The sequence below is a fragment of the Phalacrocorax aristotelis genome, chromosome 3, assembly GCF_949628215.1.
Source record: "Phalacrocorax aristotelis chromosome 3, bGulAri2.1, whole genome shotgun sequence".
Taxonomy (NCBI): Eukaryota; Metazoa; Chordata; class Aves; order Suliformes; family Phalacrocoracidae; genus Phalacrocorax; species Phalacrocorax aristotelis.
The window spans coordinates 34,395,978-34,417,556 of NC_134278.1; the positions used below are offsets into that span (position 1 = coordinate 34,395,978).

The following is a 21,579-nucleotide window of genomic DNA, read 5'->3' on the forward strand; positions in this document are numbered from 1 at the left end:
AAAGCAAGCCAGACAAAAAAAGCTGAGACTTTAAAAGGCTTTCATTCACAAGTTGTCCAGAGAAAATTATGCCTAGTGTGAACATTCATTTATTGTCTTACAAACAATTACATATCCATTGCATGTAATTACACTATCATGTATCTTAACCTACTTCTAGGGACAAATTAATTTCCTAAATGTTTCTGCATCTTCCTAATCACTTCACTTGTATATTACTACAACGAGGATATATCTACCAAAACATTCAGCCTTCGAACTAAGAACTAATTTTATGGATGTGTATATATAACGTATATTCGTCACTAGCTGTCTAAATTACCTGTGGTCTGATCCTCAATATCCAAAGTCACCTAATATTTTGCTTTGGTATTTTTTGAGTACGATTAATTCCTTCAGTGTTTCATAGTTAGTAGCCAATCTTAGCAGATATTTGATGTTATTCAGGTTACATTTGGACCCCTCTCCAGGAAGCTCTGAGGACTGTGTTTTGTGCAACCATCCTGGGGAACAGGGTCCCAAGTTTGGCTTGGGATCTTCAGGTGCTCAGGGTATACTAGACACAGACAGTGATCATAAGTTTCCTGATGCTTCAATGTTGGTTATCTGTAACAGGCATTTTTCTTATTTTCCATTTCTAGGAATTTGTCATGATTGTTGTCTTTGGTTTGGAATTTATTATTCGTATCTGGTCTGCTGGATGCTGTTGTCGATACCGAGGATGGCAAGGAAGACTGCGCTTTGCAAGGAAACCATTCTGTGTAATAGGTGAGTGTCCCAGCTCTAGTGTATTTGAGGATAAAAATAAAATCCCCCCCTTCTGTTTTGCTTCTGAATGAGACTGATACAATCAGACTCTGTTTACAGTAACCAGGTGTAAATCCAGAGTGGCTGTGTGTCACCTGTCATCTGCCCAAGGCTTTTCTAGATATAAAATCGCAATGTCCCTAAATAAGAACGAGCCCACATTTCTTATGTTCTCCAAAAGACATCTTCCTATGCATGTCATACAGCTGGCATGTCTATTGGAAGAATGAGGGACTGAGAGCTAATGTCCTTGAAAAGGAGGGGAGCTGTATGCATTTAATGGGCATGAATATTGGATATCTTGTATATACATGCATACATACCATGAACATACGTGCATACATTGTGTTCTCCTTATTTAACCTCTGTGATCAGACATGTGTACACAGCAATAAGTTTGCAAACCTACCTAGAAATGTCTTCTGACAGCATTGCTGCTCCCTGCATTACTGCTCTCTGCATGACCGTTCAGGTACTGCTCTGCCAGTGACTCTGGCATAGGATATAGCATTCTTCTACGACTATTTCAAGAGACTCCTCCTCCCCTTATTTGCGCTAGAAATCCTCTCTGAGAATGAAGAATAGGCCTACATCCAGTCAAAACTCTATTTTTAAAAAGAATCTGCAGGAAAACCATTTCCCAATAAAGGTAGAAATCAAGGATGGCTAACCAAATTAATCTGATAAATTCTTATTTTTCTAATGGTTTGGAGCAAATGCTTTTTACAGGACATTGGTTGAACTTCAGGATATCGATGTCCCAACTTCTTTCTCAACCTCCTTCCTCTCTCCAGCCTTAATTTCATCTGCTTGTATCTTAAATTAACTTATAGATCAATTGCGGCAGGAAAAACATTCTCCTGTGCATCTATACAGCAACTAGCACACAGTTTCACCTGCTTACAGCAATTACACATACAGGTCTCAGTGTAAACAGTGAATAACAATATTGTCATGTAGATGAATGCAAGCCTGATCTAAAAAAGAGTCATACAGTGTCCCATGGCAAAGCACGCCAGTGCACTGGTTAGGGCTAATGTGCAAAGCAAGCTTTTGCCTTCTGCCTCATTCCCTGGTAAAGCCACACCTTCTCCCACTGAGGAATTCCTGCAATGGAGAAAGGGGCCTTAGCGAGATGTGCATAAGTAGGTGGAAAGGCATCACACACTGTGTCCCCCTGAGAAAGAATCTATGCTGTCTACACTATTGTATGACTCTGTAGGAGAGGAGGATGTACTGGGATTGTCATTGTTTTGTTCAGGCAGCAGTGGAGGTGGGTAGGTACCTCATCCCACCCCGTCCAGCGCCAGGTCACACACTTGCCCCGAGATTCCCATGTCTGGCCAAAGGGAAAGTGGAAAGAAAATTAAAAAATCTTCCCAGCCTTTACCAGCCACCTGTCAAGGGGAGGCTACAAATGTGGACATTCACTCTCCCTGGCATTAACACAGCTACCCTCCTTAACCAGCCTTACCGTTGTTCCAAGAATTTGTGGTGCACCTGAAAATTTGCAGTAGTCAGGTTTTGTCAGCACGCACCCATAAGAAAGCACCAGACTGCTATTTTAGTAAAACTAAACTACTTCAGCCATTTAGAACTTACTGGAAACATATAAATCCTTAAAGGCTTTGAATTTTCTAGGAGTATTTGACATCCCAGAGTTGTTTGCTGATCTCCCAAATGCTGCTGTGTGGGAACACTAGCAATTTGTTCAGTTCAGCTTTTGTTTCTCCTCCCTCTCCTGTCTCCATTCAACTGGCAAGTTTTCTGCCAGTGATTAACTTCAGGCTGAAGTGTTAATTCCCAGCAAAAGTGAATGGAGGGGTTCTTCCATGTCCAGAACTCTGCATGTTATCATGGGGTGACTGATGTAGATTTTCCCCCTTTAAGCAGCTCATAGCTACCCTCTCATTCTTTGTGAAATAGTTCAGGCAGGTCTCCTGCCACGGGCCTCGGTGAGCATTGGGGTTTACTTCACTTGATTGTGGTTTTTCTTCCTTTCTCTGTAATTCACCTGCTCTTCTTGTTGCACCTACGTTCATGTAGGCAATCTCTAGCCTTAAAAACACCTTCTCCCTTGCCCTTGCAACTCCATCCCTTCCTAGCAGAATTAATTAGTCTTTTGCTTGTGGATTTCTTCCTATGCTGGTTCACTGGATGAAAAAGGAACTTTGTTCTGCAAAACACTGTACAGCTACTAGTGCAGCTTCTGGAAACTAAACAGTAGCTTGATTTTCTTGCCAGTAATTATTCTATGTCTCTTTTCTTCTGCTGGTGGATTTTTGTCCATTTCTGGTCTTTAGCATCCCTGAAGGGAGTATCTGATGTTCGGCATCTCTCCAGATTTGATCTTTTGAGGAATAACCTTTAGCAAGTAATCTTGCAGCTCTTGCTACATAAAGTAACTGTTTTCCTGACACCTTGGCTTTGCAGTCATGGCAAAGTGTGCCCTAGCAGCAAAGGCCAACAGTCTCTATTAGCTACAGCACCATCAGTAGATGAAGACACAGGATTATCTCCCTTTGCTCGGCACTTATTAGACCACATCCAAGATACTGCACCCTCTTTGTCCCCTGCAACAGCATACATGAAAGACATCAATAAACAGGAGTGAGTTCAGTGAAGGCCACCAAGATGGTCAGTGCTGGAGCATTTGCCCTGTGAGGCGAAGCTGAGGGACCTGGGCTTGTTCAGCCTGGAGAAAGGGTGGCTTCAGGAGGAACTCAGGGAACTCAGTGCTAAAGTCTCCTTAAAAACATATGGACAGTTTCTGCCTATTACTTTTCATTAGTTTGTTTAATTATTTACTTACTCATCCATTCAGTTATTCTTTCTGCTTATTGTTACAGTGGAACAATAATATTTTAGAAGACACAGTCTGTTTACTCTTAATTAAATTTGCTGTATATCTCCAGCAGATCTGTTCTCTGATTATTTTTGTGATCAAACACAAATCACACAGGGGAATGGCCTAAGAGCCAGAAATAATAAATTTGAGGATTGCCTCAAGGGTCACATTCAGACAGCCTTTATTTTTTTCCATTAATAACCTAATAACCAGAAAAAATTTTATTCAGGGCCAAAGCCCTGTGCTTACGTTAGTGTGCCTACAATGTCACTACCCTGACAAATTAGTTCATCAAGCATCGCTGTGCGCTGCCAGGTTAGTAATGATATCCACCAAATTATTTGACAGTTTTTTACCCTTGTTTATTTCTCTGAAAATGGGAATAGTAGTGTCGTATTAAACCTTGATTTGCATTTTGTTCCGTGTCAGGAGTTACCTGCTGTCCCTTATTTTCTCTGATTGTATATGAGCTCGTGTACGTAATGTAAAGGGCATGCCAACATACCCTCCCAGTAACTTAATGTACTTAAAGATGTACTTACTTCTGCAAATCCTAAATTTCCCGGGCATATCAGTCTGAAGCTTAGCTGTTAGCACTGCAGAGCAACGTTGCTATGTTATACTGTGCAAAAGAGTAGCAATCCAGGCATCGCATCTCCTAACTGCTGCCTCCAGGAGCCAGGGACACCAACGCCTGGGAAGAACTCTGTGTCTGCCTGTGCTCCTTGAAGATCCCTGAAATGAAAGAGGACATGTCTGCTAGTTGGGAAGAAAGTATGGCATCCTCTCCCTGAAAAACCATTCAGGGACACTGAAATAAATGAAGAGTCCACTTTCTTTTCTCTAGCAATGGGCCTCCTAGATGGTTGCATGTGACCTGACCAACTTCCGGCCACTGTCCTGTGCATATGAAAGTTTTTACCATCACAATGAAATCTCAGTCTGTCAGGGCGACTCCTATGCAGTGGCACATTATAAAAATAATGAGGAATAATAAATAATAAGCTGTGGGTCAGAAGAATAAGATCCTGCCAGTCTCACGTGCATGTCTGAAGCCTGCTAGGCTTTCAGAGGAACTTCTTTCTCTCCACTGACTCTGTAGGAGACTTTGGGACTCATATGTGAGGGAGCCCAGCAAGTGCAAGTGAAAAGCACAGAAGCACGCTTCCCTTCAAATGCTGGAAGCAGTGAATTTTAGTGCCTAAACTTCATGCAACGCCTAGATTTAAATTTTTGGTTTGAAACTCCTGTTTCAGAATTTTTTTCACCTTAAATTTGAGCCCACTTCTAGTAATATAACATCTCTTCAGGGCAACTAGACTTCCTGGTGGTCCAGCCCAGTGAAAGATTTAATGTATTTCAGTTATCCATTAGCAGTTTCCCCACAGATGCTTCTGTTTTACCTCTTGTCAAGCTACAGCATGATGGAAATGTCACAAGTTCAAATTCTGTTGAGGCTGCAGAATGAACAAATTCCCAACAGGAAGCTTAAGTCCATTATCTGTAATCAGGCTCTTGAACTTCGTGGCTGGCAAACCTTGTTTCAGAGTACTACGTGATAGCAGCGGCTGTTGCATATTACTGGATCTATTTCTCATTACTTAGAGTGGTAATGAACCATCATATGGCACTTTTGTCAAACCTTTATAAACAAATCCGTATCTAGTGTTTTACAAGATCTGCTGAACCTTAAATTTTAATTAATTCGCTATATTTATGTAATAATACATTGTGTGTCTGTCACCTTGGCATTTAGACACATTATATAGTTTAAATACAGACAGATAGTAAATCTGCTGCTCATGATAAACAATATAAACAGCCCCTTTCCAGTGTAATTTGAACTCTAATTAACCCGGAGATGGTCTATAATTAAGTATATACTTGATCAAGGAGACACATCTCACATCACATCCTATTATAAATCCCAGCAAAACCAATTTCCAGCAAGAGCAAATTCCACATTTTGGGGTCTTCTGCCAGCCTGACTTTGACTCATCTCAGGCTTCACTCCAGAAAATACTCTGATAGTAGTAATAGTAGTATTAAGAATGGAAGTTGAAATTTCCTCAGATAATTTCAACAGCCATAATTATGTGTAATGAACAGAGGTGCTCTTTATGCTAAATTGGTCCCAAATTGTGTAGGCTTTTAAAACTAATATTTAGTGGCATATCTTCATGTTTGACAGTCCTGGCAGTCCAGTTTTTAGAAATGTGTAGGAAAAGTAATGTCTGTTGAATATCATCTAGGTGCCTTATTCTTTCACATTTACTTTTGCTGACTACTACCCTCGCTTCTGAGTAAGGTACCATTTGCTATGAGCCTTCCCCCTCTAGAAGTTGTATGTCTGCTATTCAGAAGAAATCTGCCGGTTTTGTACAATGCAGTTCCTGTTGAATTTTTTTCTGTTATGTCCTAAAGTATTCAGCAGCCTGTATTTGTTCATTGACATGGGGTTTTCTGATCTAGTGTCACTACCATGTTATTTTGAGTAGAGGGCAACCTCTGAACCTCATGAATTGGGCAACCTGAGTGAGGTGTGTCTAATGACATCTTCCTTCCTGCTGGGGAGCTGTGGGTAGTGTCACATTTAATTTTCCTGAGGCTTGAAGATTGAGGTTTTGATCTGAGGGCTGAGCTTTTTTTGCATCCATAGTCTGTGCATTTGCTGAGATATCTGCTGATGAAGGAGGTCAACAAGGCTAGTGTAAGATTTCTGATGAAATGATTTTTTTCATTGAAAAATACTGATTAATTGAAATCAAAGTAATTCATAGAAACAAACCGATTCCCTTTTCCTAAGGAAAGGCATTTTATTCAGTCTGGATCTTTTATCATCAAAATTAGAAGCACTCTCTTTCCCAAACATGCAGAATACCCAACAGTACAGTTTCTGGTTTCTGGATAAAGTATGGTTAAATTCTTGCTCTGGGAGACTTGGAGCAGGAAATTACAGTCTCTCAGCCCCATTGAAACTATCCAAACATCAATAAATAATTCTTAATTGGTCCAGAGAGAGATGCTGATTTACCCCGTCACCTGGTGTTAATTGTAGTCATCTGCTTCGTGAGAAACTTTGATTTTGTTCATCCAAAGAATAATCAGTCATTCCTAAATAGACAATTCCAGCTGTACAAATTACAAGACATCCACACCAGAACGAATGAAATAGGGTAGAACACGGGGATGTGAAGAGTCAGAGAATGAAGACAGGTTTGTGATAGATAGGCCTGTTAAAAGCCAGAGACCTTTTACTAAAGAGAATTTATTTGTGATATTAGAATTACTTAGAAGGCTATTGAAGATATTTTCCCAAGCATGAGGTAGTTATGTCCATTACAAACAAGACTGATATAACTCAGTACCTGCACTAAAATGTTTAGCAATTCCTAATTCAGCTCACTTCTGTTAGGAAAGACTCCTAAAGTCAAATGCCAAAGTCAAATGATTTAGAAATAATGAGGTCCTCTGTCCATACTCACTCAGATTCTGTAAATGATTTATGGAGTCTCAAATGATTGATGATCTCTCATATTTGAATCTCAGAAAATATATTGTAGTGTTATAGTAATAATAACAATAGCAACTCAATATTGTTAAATATTATCATAGAATCAGAGAACGGTTTGGGTTGGAAGGGACCTTTAGAGTTCATCTAGTCCAACCCCTCTGCGATGAGCAGAGACATCTTTAACTAGATCAGGTTGCTCAGAGCCCCATCCAGTCTGACCTTGAATGTTTCCAGGAACGGGGCCTCCACTACATCTCTGGGCAACCCTTTGCAGAGCTTCACCACCCTCATTGTAAAACTTTTTCTTCCTTATATCCAGTCTAAATCTACCTTCCTTTAGTTTAAAACCATTACCCATTGTCTTGTCACAACAGACCTTCCTAAAAATATTGTCCCCATCTTTCCTATAGTCCCTCTTTAAGTCCCCCTTTAAAATTATATATTATAAAATATTGTATATTATGAATGTATATTATAGAACTTCCAGTGCTGCTTAGGAACCACAAGGTTTCCGTGACTTGGAAACATACAGTAAGAAGGAGGTAAGCAACTGACAGACCAAGAAGCAGTCAACATTTTCTGGTTTTGGACTTGGTGTGTTTAATTTTGCTCATGTTTTTTAGGGACTGGGTTTAAACTTCTTGCTACTAGAGATACCCTGTATATGAAGGTGCTTACAGAAATATCTTTCTTTTCACTACCTGTCTTTATTCAATTTGAGATGTTCATATCCTGCCTTAGCACACTGAATTCCCATCATATCCATAGACAAGATAGTTACTCAAATTTCCACACATACATGTAAATTCTCCAATCCAACATTAAGTAATTGTTAATATAAGCACTGGTGTGGAAGTTAGAGGTAGACAGGATTGTGCCAAATTCACTTATCTGCCTGCCTCAGTGTATGGAGTCTCAAAAGTAGTAAAATAGTTGGTTTGTTTTTCAAATTTTCTCATTCCTATCATCTAAAAAAATTTCTATTTTTAATGAAGTAAGTGAATAACATGTCAAAGCCTAATTGATATGCAAGGAATACTCAGCTTTCCTGGCTTCTTTTCAAATGCTGTGCTGCAGATCAGCTGCTTCAGTGTGTGTCATTCCTTGTAACTCCCATCTCAGATCATCACCAGTTCTTTCCTGTAGCTCCTCTGTGAGAACAACCGCTGCTTCAGTGGCTGTACAGGTTTTGCTTTTGCAGCAGCAAATTATTCTTGCCAGGCAGGATCTAAATTGTTTAGGAACATTTCCATATTAGTCCAGAGTAGCATCCTATTAGACCAGGTGTTTGCTGTGTTGGACTCCTGCAACTGCCTGTTGCTCTGTCCTTGTCATACGTGCAGCCTCTCATGGGACTGTGATACCCCCAGCTTGTGGTAACGCTTCATTTCAAAAGCCAATTTCAGTGTGTCTTCTGTGTTACTAACACAGCTATACTTACTTAGGGGTGTTTTGGCAGCATGTTAACATAAATTTCAAAGTTAATGCCTTGGTGTGGTACATTAGACAACTGTCAATCTGACTATTTGAGCCAGGATTAATTGCTTTTGCAGGTATTAGTTGATCAAAACATGCTTATTCTCGTGGAGTCCAAGCCTTACCCCTGTGAGCCCAAATGAAGGAATTTGAAGAGGTCTATGTGGAGTTATCAGCTTGGCATATACTGCAGGAATCTTTCTAGAATGGTTTGAAAGCACTATGCAAATAGGGGAAATGTAGTGAGAAATGACCACCCTAGGTATTGTATTGTGTGCAACTACCTCATTCACATTTTTCTGTAGTAATAATAACCCATTTAATAATCCTTTTGCGCATATCACTTCGTTCCTTTTATATTCACCCTGCAGCATATGACAGCAGGAAACATCCTGCTATCTTAGATTTGCTGTATGTCTTTCCATCACTTTGGTGCTTTTATTTCATAATTATTACTCTTATGCTTGTTTAATTTTGTGATTTTATTGCTGTCTGATGAAAACTAGTTTATTTCTGTTCAGACCATCTCTGCATGAGCCAGGTCTATAGGAAAAGGATTGTAGGTACAGTCAGTTACAAACAGTGGTTTCATTTTTCTTGCCTGTATTGTCATTTAGAAAAACAGGCATTTTCAGTAGCTTTAGAGATAGTATCGTTTTCTTCAAATGCAGTTTTCTAGTGTCTGCTCAGCTTTAGTTTGTTAACCGGCAAGGCTGTCAGTTTAAAACACAAGCTTTGTCCACTGTTATGTTCAGTATAGTCAAATTGTTTGCCAGGTGTCTTCATCCAGCCTTGTAACTAGCTTATTAGTGATCACAAAACTTGAAGAAAATCAGTTTCCACAGATGTTTCCATTCTTTAACGTCTCTTCAGAGAAGTGCATGTTGCCACCAGCACTGCTAAAGTAACCGATGGGCAGAGTATTCCAGTGGGAATTGCAGGAAATATCTATTTTTATGATCATGCCTCGAATGGTTACACTCCGACTGCTACATTAGAAAAAGACTTGTGTACAAGAAGAGAAAGTACAGTTTTTTAATTCTTCCTTTTTACAGCTGCTGTGTTAAATACAGCAATTAAGAAGGATTTGACAATGCAACAACATTGTTACATTGTGTAACGGAGTTACAGTATTTATCTCTCAAGTTTAATACAGCTAAGTAGAAATATTTGCATATTTCTAGACAGCAAATTGGGCATGTTCTGTACATTTTAATTTCCTCCCTTCCCACCCCTAGCACTTACGCACCTGGCTCCCATAACCTGCAGTCTCCTCTTAAAGAAAAATTACCTTTTTTTACCTTTAAGCTTGTGCTGATAACTCTCAGAATCCAGGATTTGACCATTCTGCTGATAGGTGATATTGCTATCAATAGCAGATCCAAGGAAGGTGTCCACCAGATCTATTTTACATCAACCTGTGTAAGCTCTGAAATGGTGTAAATGCTTATTTGAGTCTGGCCTAAGCCATCCCTGCTGCAGAAAGAGGCAGCTCCAGATGCTTGTTTCTTTCCTTGTGCCTCCTGGTCCTGGTGCCCCAACGTGTGTATGCGACCGTCTTGGGAGCAGCCACGGCAAAGGCAGGGCCCCTTCGACCCCAGAGCTCACCTCCACCAGCCCAGCCTGCTCATGAGACCCCCACGCTGGGGATTGCTTCATTTCAAATGAAAAAGTCATGAGGCAGAGCGGAGAGGTTGTCACACAGAGTGGCACAGTCTGCTGTATTTAAGATCTCATTTTGGGACTGCGTCCTGTTGGGCTTGTGGGAGGGCTACCAGATCATGGGGTTTTTTCCCTCTTGGACAAGCGCTAAGCAGAACTTCTATTTCTTTCTTCACATACCCCACACCGGGAAGCTTCAAGGGTGGCTGCAAGGTGCCCTGCACTAGTTTTCTCCAAAACATGTAAAGCTTCTTGCTGGCACAGTAATCTCTCTTAGGCTACCCATCCACAAATTGCAGGCTGGATAGAAGCTGAGGGTAAAGAGTGGCTGGAAATCTCTGGTTCTGTATCATCTGAGTAAACTCTGTATCTACAGAAAGAGAGGAGTCCCAGGAGGCACTCACACTGGCTGTGCAGACATCCAAAATAGTTGTGTAGGTTAGGAATGCAAGTTCTGGTTTTAGGCAGCAGGGAGAGGTATATGCCTCCAGAGGATAGCTCAGAAAACTTAAGGTGGGAATTAATCTCTTTGAGTCAACGCTGAGGGACCCATGTTCCTGCCTTCAACACCTGTATTAGATAACTCAGGTAGATACTGGATACCTCCTGTTTCCCCTTACCCTGTGAATTTGAGAGCAGGTTATTAGAACTGCCTCTTCACTTTCTGTCAGAGACATGCTCTTCTCTCTCCTGCTCTTTTCAGCATCATTATTTCTTAATTTTTGCCTGTCCAGTTTCACCCTCAAACCCAGGATTTTTCTGTTCCCACCTTTTTTTTTGGCCTTTCCGCTCCCATACGACTGCATCACCTTCATTTTACGCACAACCTGGGAATGTGTTAGACAGACACTTCCAGACACCCTGCCTGCCTGCCACTCTCCAAAATTTTAGAGTATGATTGAAAAGCCATGAAAGTGCAGGCTCCTGCCTATAGATTCCTACCCGTGTGGTTACAAGGACCCAGTGCAGAGATAACACTGCTTCCCCTGCTGGGCTGGATCACGTAGGAGCCCCGTTTGGTGTCTTTCTACACACTGACTAGTGCCAGATACCTCTAAATAATGCATTAACACCTGCAGCCCAAATAGCCAATCACACAATATTTTTGTTTGGACATTGGGTAATCAGTGACTGACTTATATGGGAATTTGGATCCCCTGAAAAATCTAATTCCAGCAATTCAGGGAGAAACATCCAATCTTGTCTTTAATTTACCCTGGTTATTCCTTTATGTCCCATGGCAATGAATTTTACAAGTTAATTGCATGTTGTATTTATTTTTATCAGATTGAAATTGTCTTTTGATCTCACTTTTATAAGGAAGGGTAAATAGGAGACATCCAACAGACCTTCTTATCTTCCTCTAGTTTGCATACCTCTATTTGGCATCTCATATTTGTCTTCTTACTAACCAATCCTAAATTATTCAGCCCTTTCTCCATACACAAGTCTTGCCATGCCTGTAGTTATTTTGGTTTTTTTCTTGCTGATAACTTTGTGGTTTTCTTACAGTCTGATCTAACGAGCCTCTTTATTCATCAGGGGTGTACGTGTGTCTGATTATCCATCCTGCTGCCTTTCTCTCTAGAAATCTTCAGGTTTTCTTCTGTCCACAACAAGAGCCTTCTTCACTAAGGTCTACTATCATCCAGGAAAAAGCCTCAGACATAGTAAAGTGACTAGCAAACCTTGTTTTCCCAGCACTTGTAAGGCACAAAATGGTTGCTGGGCAGAATAAGAAAATATTTATGGGAAGGAACTGCATGTGTGACTCGTGGTTTGTTTCTTTGGTTGGACACAAATTGGCTTGGTGAACACTGGGTCAAAGATACAGTTTTAAATGTGCTTCTGTCAGGCTGTCTTAAAGCCAAATAAAACTCCTAGTGAATAAATAGTGCTTTATTCCTTCTGGCAGGTGCATATTAATAAAGTTTAAGATCAATTATTGGAAAAGGCTAATAAAGTATAAATCCATGAAAGGCTTGCTGTAGAACTTAATCTTAGCTTGCAGGAGGCCTGTAGATTTGTAAGATTTATTGAGCCAGCTGTTAATAATATAAAGATGTTTGCTGAGGATTTACTCAGTCCCCAGAATGAGTGTGTACTCAACAGAGCCATGAACTCTAATTGCTAACAGTACAAATACAGGTGAAATGCTCCTATTAACATCGTTGTTCTTATCCAGACTGAATCAAAAATGGTAACCATAACTCTGGTTTAAAACTCAGTATTTGTTGAGCTATTGTGATTCTCAGCTCACAGAGAAATATTCTGGTCATCTGCAATAAAAAGTAAAATGACATTATTTTGATATATTTGTCATCACGTCCTGAAAGCGTGCTTCTTTTACACAGGACCAGTGTACGCATACTTTTAGTACATTGGCATATTAATGAGTAGCATCAGTTGATCCATTCCTGGATATGAAATTAGTGTCTCATCATAAACTAGATTAGCACATGACAAAACAAAAATCTGACAAATCTGACCCATCTTCCTCATTCTGGAATTTCAAAGGGAATATCTAGTTTTCACATCTAAAAAATGTCCAGTATTGACCTTTTAAAAATATTCCTCATTTTTCTGTTTCAAAAATTGACCTACTGAGTCCTAATTTCTTGTATTTGGCTAGCTTTACTAACAAGTGTCTTTGACTTGTTTCCAGTTCTGTTTTATTTTGTTCGGGAGCAACATATGATTGCATTGTATGGTAAAGAGCTTTACCCAGGGGGTAGCACTAGGGTGCCTGTGAAGAAAGGGATTTACTGGTGCTGCTTGGAATATCCATAGAAAGAAGAAATAGGATCGTTCTCCTCCTTGACTTAGACTATACAGCTCCTTTCTGTGCTTGAGACAAGAAATCTTAAGCTAATTGTTTTTTGTTAGGATAGGCTGCAGAAATACTCCAAGCACGAGACCAGCTTAAAAACAAATGCTTAGTGGAAGAATGCATGAATTTAGGTTTAGGTGACAGGTTTGGTTTATGTTGCCCTGAACCGCTTTGCTTTGCAGTGTCTCTGTTAGTGTGTGCTGGGAGTTTGTGGCAGGGATTTACACACTTATTCATCCTGTTCGATGTGCTGCGGCAGAGCAAGCTGAGCTGCCACCATATCGCGTTTCATCAGCTACTGCCAAGCAGTACTTGCCCCAGCCAAGCAGACGCTCTTGCCCTGCCTGGCTCAGGTACATGCGGGGCCGAGACCCGCGCTGGGGTGTGGGGGCACCTCCAGGTGCCAGGGCGAGGGCCCGCACAGCTTGAGCCTGCGCTGGGGCTCAGTGTAGCCTGCCCTTGCACGGACAGGCTCGCCAGTGACGTGCCACGGGGTACGGCCCCATTTGCACACAGCTGCTTTGCAGAACTGGCCTCATCCCCAGCACTGGACTCTGGGGTCACTCGTCAAGTCCGAGGTTTCAGCATCAGAACACGGTGCTGTAGCTAATCCTCACAGTGTTTGCAGTTATAAAACCTTTGAATTGACCTCCTAAAGCACATTTGCAGTTTAATGCAGAGTTTATCTTCCATGGCACTGAAAATACATGAAACATAACCTATTTTATATTATGCGGTGTCATGGTTTGATGCCAGCCAGCAACTAAGCACCACACAGTGGTGCTTTTATAATATAAAATGCATATGTGTTTTATAATATATATTATTTCATTATTGCATATTATATAGATTTTATATATCATATAATACTACTATCTTTTATTTCATATGCATGTTTTAAAATGTAATTTAATTTATCTTAAATAATTTTGTTTCCTACCATTTTCTCCTTGCCAGAAAAGATAGCTTTACATGTTGGTGAGCTGCTTTTCTGAATAGATCCACTTTGGCTACGTAAAATTAATATGTGTCCTAGAAATAAGATGTCTGTATTTCCAGAAGGTCACTTTCATTTCATATTAAAATGTTTTGCTTACTCAGAAGATTCTAATACATTTCAAATGAAAAACAGGGATGGAGAGAAGGGTTCAAGATGGTTCATCTCTTTTGATCTCTTCACTGGAGTATTGCTCAGCTGATGAGTAAGAAAAATCCAAGTTTCCATGCACAGATAGTGTTAGTGGACTCCTCAGAATTGAAGTCAGTGACTAATGTAGCCATTTCCATTGTTAAAGAAAAAGAAAATCAATAGAGTGGAAGTAGTAACCTCTGGATTTTTTTTTAATTCCACTTCAGTGCCTAGACAGTATTACATATTTTTTTAACTTCTTTCTCTTCTCTATGCCACTGCCATACATCCCTATCTTCCTGTTTTTCAACAGCAATAAAAGTTAATTTTCACACTCATCCGTGTTTATCTCTGCGAATTATCTTGATACACAAAACTATTTCACTTTCCTACTTCTAAAAATAACAAGCTGGTTTGCATCTTGAAAAAAGATTACAAAAGGAAGTGAAATCACCAACTTGTTTTGTCTGCAATGACAATTAAGATGGTTTCCATCCAGAGAGTGTTATATATTTGAAAACGCAAAGACCTTTTGGCTGGAGTGACAACAACATCTGCAAAAATCAAACAGCGTCATCCATCCCAAGAATTTCCTGAAGATATCCTGCCAATTACTTTTACTAGTAGGTGACGATTAATCATAACCAGTCTGGCATCTGAGCAGAGAGATCCGATCCCTGACCAGAAAGAAAAGCTATATTCAGACATAGCTGAAAGCAAATTTTGCCAGGACTCAAGATCCTGAGCACCATTATTTTTAGTAAATGCACAACTCAGATTATCTCGTATTGCTTGGGTTTTTTGTTGTTGATGTTTTTGTTTAGGCTTTTCTTCTCTGTGAAATTGAGGCCTTATTGCTGTAAAGCAATAAGCTCACAGTACTCAGCTTTTTGTGGGAGGTGCAGACCTCCGCTTCCTGCCTCTCCCAAATTACGCTAGAGATGTTCAGGTGATATAATTCAATAGATGACATTAAACTGCTTTTTTTATAGGCAGAGAATAATGCTTGAGCATATCGTATTTCAGAGGGTGAATTCAGGTGACATCAAAAGACCCAAGTAGTCTCTCAAAATCCAGTTTGCAGATTTTGACAATCTTGCACATACTGAATTGTACTTTATCAAGAAATAGTTCTGCTTCTTCCAGTGGGAAAATTTACAAAATATGGTAACATCCATCATCTTTCTAAATATGGTAATATTGATCATCTCTCTAATCAGCAATGTAATTACAGGTTTAATCCTTAAAAAAAAATTAAGTTAAGGTTCTGGACAATTTAAGGATAAAAATATTGAAAATTCTTCGTTTCTGGGGTAAATACTTATGCAAGGTCACTGGAAGTTCAGCCCATATTAGACCAAATTTTGCTGCCATAACTATGTGAAATATCCCACTGATTTCATAGCAAGGGGACTATTCGCAGAGCAAAGGAACTGCCACCTGGTAAAAACATTACAATTTGCCTCTTTTCAAATTAACTGTTGCAGCATGCTCTACTCATTATTTTTATTCTTTGCCTTCTTGAACCGGTAGAGGGAAGTGGTTAATCTCTTGTTTGAAGCTAAAAGCATTTTTGCAGCCAGTTATGATGAAATGGCCTTTTCCATTCTATGACCTTTCTCAACAAGTGCTCAAGGAATAATGATACAATTATTTCCCTCTCTGAATACCCCTCTATTAGGGTATTCAGAAGCCTTAAACTCTACGAATGTCTTCTTATTTTCTTTTTTTTTTTTTTTTTTTTTTTTAAGCGCACCTACAGGAGCATAAAATACTTCAGTGCCAAATATGTTACTAGGCTGGGCAGAAAGGCTGCTGTTCCTATAGACAAGTTTGTATAAACATACTTTTTCTTTTAGGAATCTGAAAAAACGCAACCTTATTTTCACATACTGATGCATGGCTTAAGTCAGCTGTTGGTCATCAGGCTATACCTTAAACTACTTTGAACTGCTCATTTATATCAGTTTAGGATAGAGTCCATCGAATATAGTTTTGTTATCATGTTTCTATAGCGTGATGTGCTCAAATACAGTGCTCGAGAATGTGTGTTGTGTTAACTTTGTGCTGTACTGTCTGATTAAAATCCAAAGTACATTTCTACATTGACGATACCCTCTGGCACTAGCCAGCTAGCTCTGGAGATTAGTGTAGACAAATTGAAGGGAGTTCTGAGAAGAGCAATAAACATGATGAAGCTACTGGAAGGACCAATATACAAAGAGATATTAGAAAAGCTAAAATTCTGGTCATTCCCTCCCTTCTACCACTCACACTTCCTTGTGACTCAGAATAGAAAGTCGTTAACTATTTCTACATAGCTGTTGTTGTAAATCTGGATTAAAAATTATTTAAACGCCGTAGCAAGTGAGAATAATTGCTCACTGTGCTGCAATATGCATGCATAACTTGTGCCGTTCTAATCAGACGGAGCCCATATCAAAGCACTCTTGGTGCTCGTAGTCAATTATGGAGCCCAGTGGCTCTATGATGCCATGCAATCAGAGTGCTGTTTTTGTCAGGAATAACTTTGAAATTTAGGATCATGAACTGTCCCAAGAACTATTCACAAGAAATGACCACGCCAAGCTGTGTCTTTTCTCTGGGTGATAGACAATTACTCTAGCCCAAAATTAGACCTTAGAAGGACAGCCTAAGGGTAGCCTAAATTTGGTCATACTGTTGCCAGTTAATTTCCTTTGTGAGTTAATACAGCTGCAAGCTAGATAAACCACATTCTTGAGATCTTCTGCTTATTCCTGCAGTTTTGAGGGCAGTTATGTCCTGCTCTTGTCCTAGCTCGTTGCCTCTCTGTACGGTTCTGTAGATGGAGCAGACGTAGCAACTGACAGCCATTGCAGTTTCCTGCATATTCTTAACAAGGATGTGTAAACTGGTAGCATTTTCTGTGAATTTGTAGCAAGCACTATTTTGATGATATGATGATGAACCTAAAATTAGTAAATATTGTTCATTTTCTGTTCTGATAAAATCAGAGAAAAAATATCACAAGATTCATTTCGCCTGTATTGGCTCAAAGCATTGTTTCTATTTAGAAGGAAAGAACATTCCAACCTATCGGGGTTAAATGCAGGCAACAGGAAAAACTCTCACTAACATCTTCTTGTTCATAAGACTTTGAAGAATATGAAAGAGAGGAAGATACTGCAGGTTTGTGTATTAGTTTGAGCATGTACATGCTCTTTGAGTGGGTGAGAGATCATCATGAATTGCATTTCCTAATATCATCCTGACATTCTTTCTGTAATATTAGAGATTGTCCTGATGGCACATCAAGGCTTTGGGATGCTTCGCTATATCCAAATAATTCTTCTGTGTTCACTTTTTCACCTATTCCAATTCAGTTCTTTAACTGGGCCCATTAGTGTGATACCCTTGAATACTGTAAAATCTGACAATGTTCAGAAAGTTCATGGTAGGAATGTTACATTGAAAAAGTCATTACAAATCAAACAATCCATTATGATGATTTGTGATACCTCCTTTTTTATCATTTTTAATCCCTCAGTCACAGAGTTGCCATTGGAAGTTCTTATAGCATAGAAATGCAAACTGCTCTTCTAAGCGACCCAGATTTTCTGACTGAGCATGAGTAGTATAAGGCAGCCCAACATTGGCCTTCCTCTGTGAAGCAGGTAACTCGAGCTGGCACGTCTCTCATGAGCTAGCTGAAACAATTCCTGAGCTTCAGGTTGTTGCATTACTGGGCTTCAGTTATTTGTCTTTACTTATATGTCACTATTCTAGTGAGATTGAACAATACACAAGAGAAATCTATCATACACGTGAGTTCTGGGTTCATTTTTTTGTTTCATTTTTCAGGGCAGGGCCCAGTTGTTAACACAGTGGCTGTCAACTAAAAAACCTTTGCCTTTAAGTTACTGTGAACAAAACTTTCATGTAATCTCAGGAGTTTCTTGAGTGGTACTGGGTGAAAGATCTGAAGTGGAAGAATTCATTATTTGAAATTAATTTTTAAATGAAGTGTTCAAAAGTGAACAATGCAAAAGCTGCTGAGAAGATCTGAAATCTGACTGGAGTTAACCAGGAATTATGCTATCTGCAAGGAGAGAGTGAATAAAAGCAGTCTCATAGCTGAGGAGATGCTTAAAATTTTGAAAGATCATACACAAGATATTAGCTTTGAAAAAAATCAATGAAGTAAATGTGCCTCAGAAACTTTTGTCTTCTAATAAGTTGTTACAGAGAAGTTTGGAATTATACTGCCATTACTTACTCTCACACCCTATACTTTCCTGTTGCTTTATGGCAAGATATGGACTGAAACCTTAGTCGCAGTTAAACTAATCAAAATGTTGCAATTTACTTCAATAAAGTTGGGTTTCACCCATAATCCACTTTCTGGCTTTGTTTTTTCCTTCCTGATTTCCCAGTTTTGCCACGAAAGGGCAAGAAGGAAAAATATTGATAGAAGAGGAATATATTGATATAAGAGGAAAATAGTGATAGAAGTTTATTAAAGCCCTCTTAAACTACAGAAATACAGAAATACTGCAGAGATTTTAGCTAAATTCAAGTAAAATAAATTCAGTGAAAGGAAGGCCAGGAGAAGATTTTGCTCTCCTACTTATAACAGGGCAAATGGCACCTGAGGAATGTTGGATAAAAATGTGGCAGGGATTGAATCATAAAGTACTTAACGTTTAATTTCTCCAGTGTAGGAATGCTTATATAAGAAAACCAAGCAAGTTTAGCGTATTCAGAATTGACTTTCAACTGATGAAAACTTTTCTTTGGACTCTGCTTTCATTCCAAGAGGTGTTTATTTTTTTTACACCTGCTCCTGGCAAGTTAAACTACGCTGAAATAATGTGCCTGCCTTCCCTGCCTCTGAGGGAAACACAGCCACGCAGGGCTGCCCTAGGTAACGGACACACACTTTCGTTCCCTATTCCCAGCCAGAGGAGATGGTGGGGGTGGTTTGGGTGGGAGATGTATTGTGAAGAGTTGAAGAAGATGAGACAGCAAGGTGTGAAAAAAAAATGACAGCAGACTCGGAACGCTCTCTTCCCTCCTCCAACTCTTTCTTAAACTTGTGCCAGTGCATTTTCTGCTCCCCCATTTCCTCTGCCTCTCCTCCCTTTGTCTCTCCCCATCTCTACGCTCTATCTAGAAGAGTATACCCAAGTAGATAACTCCCTTGGATCAATACTTTAAAAAAGGGAAAAGAGAGCTGTGCTGCTGTTGGCTTCTTCATTTCTTGCGGTCAGAGGGGAGCAGAGACCTTCAGTGGGGCAGAAAGCTCCCAGCAGCACAGGGCAGATGCTGTGTGGCACTGGCAGAACTGAATTAATTTGAATTTTTTGAAGTGGGAGATCTCCATTTAACTCCATGTTCTAAGGAAAGCTGTCAGAGCTCCTAGAATGGGAAGGAATAAAGGCAGGGCAAGACATTGGCTTTTGTAAAAAACTGTCCTTGTTTCGAGTGGTTGAGCATAACCAAAACCCACAGTAAGCACTTCAATATTTTCTGGACCAAATGCCTAATTCTTAATATTTGGGTGACCTTACTCTTTTTTAAGTTCTAAGAATGATTTGCAAGATTGCATGCTGCTTTTCTAACTATATCTGATTTGCTGGTAGCCAGTCACCACTAATTAAAAATGGCTTACATTGCTCAGAGCAGCATGGGAGAAGCCAGACTAACCTTGCTGTCATGTTAGTAACCAGGGACACTTTCTTCAACACAGCCTGTATTGCTCAAGGCTTTCGAGCATATGCTCTATGTGAGCTTCAGATCCAGATAAAGACACCTAAATATAGAAGTTTTCTTATAGGTGGGTGTGTGCTACATGTCTATACTTCCAGTATAGTTGGTCAAGATCTAGGGCTTAGTTCAGTGGAGTAGAGGTGTCTCCTGTTACATGATATTCCCTGCTCTCCAGTGACTTCTCCTGAAGGGCACAGCCTTCACAGGTCTGAGAGCATAGCTGCTGGACCTAGGGGATGTCTCAGATACCTTAGGGTGTCTCAAATGTCACTGGACAAAAAAATTTGGGCAGCTGAATTGAGCCTTTTTTTGTGCCAAGCCCAGAGCATGAGTCTGCTGAGCAGCCAGCAGGAGCCTTCCTGAGGATTAGCTGCACCTCTCTCAGTTGACATGGTTTCCTTGTGCTGCATGGAGAGTTCAGACACCTGCTTCACATGTAGACAACTAAATTTAAATGTTTTCTCATGCAGCTGAATCCCAGCCCATCTATTTTTCTGATCTCCATTAGAATTTGTGCTTTCTGGTCAGTTATGCTATTTCTGAATTGTCACCCAGCGCTGCTGTGTCTGGTTCCTGTGCCCTTGAGACTTGTACTGTGCAGACGCCCTAAGGTACTTTGCCCATTTCTGGCTCTTCCTGATGTCTGAACTTGTTGGGTTTATATCTAGAAGCAAATCCAGTATTTTTGGTAGCCAATTATATAGTAGCCACCTATGATCCACCTACGTAGTAGGCAAAGACATTTTAAAATGTCGTAGTATAAGACAGGCAGAAGGTCTGCCTAGCCTAACACACTGTGTCCAACAATGACACTAGTCAACAGTGAACAGTCAGGGAAGGCACACAAGCAGGGCAAACATACAGCAATATTTCTCCATAAAAGTCTCTCAGCCTCCAATAGCCTGCTACTTGGGGATGTCCTGAGCCAGAAGTGGGCTCTTGGTATTATTTAGTCTGGGATTAAATTTTCTCCCATGAGATCATGCTGCTGGCTTTGAACCCATGTGAACTGTTAGTATCTTGTGACGAGGATTTCCACAGTTTAACAGGACACTCCTTAAACCACAGATTGGCTGTACCCTTAGCATTGTAATAAGAGGGCAAAGCTATCCATAGGTGAGTTCAGAGAAACCCAGGATATCAGCAGACAAGGGTATTTGGACCTCAAGTTACTTTGGTAGCTGAGCAGAATGAACCAAGGCTATTTCCTACTGTATTGGAACAGGCTAAGGAAAGAGTGTCCTGCTTGTAGGTACAGCCAGCCTCCCTCGCCTGTTGGGGCCTTTTCACTTACTGGGTCATTCATGACTTGCAGAAGCTATGCTTGGGAAAAGACAAGTGTTCAACCACAACACAGAAGAAGCAAAACTCATGTCAACAAGAACTTGCTTTCAGGAAGTTCTTCACTGGCAAACATGGATTTAGATTGTCCATGCATATAAACATACAAACGCCACAAAATCCTAAGGTTTAAACCAGTTTCCTACAAAGGCTACTTAAGCTTTTAAGAGAAGGTCAGAAAATTAATGATGAGTTAATGGAGTAACACAGCACTTGTTCTG

At 40.0% G+C, this 21,579-nt stretch overlaps 1 protein-coding gene across 1 annotated transcript in view; it reads left to right on the forward strand.

Moving 5' to 3' along the window:
* The window catches only part of KCNQ5 (potassium voltage-gated channel subfamily Q member 5), a 302,261-nt gene that overhangs the window by 227,085 nt on the left and 53,597 nt on the right, over positions 1-21,579 (forward strand). Inside the window, exon 3 of the mRNA XM_075087083.1 lies at positions 642-768. Coding sequence (XP_074943184.1) covers positions 642-768 — 127 coding nt within the window. The remainder of the gene's footprint in view (positions 1-641; positions 769-21,579) is intronic.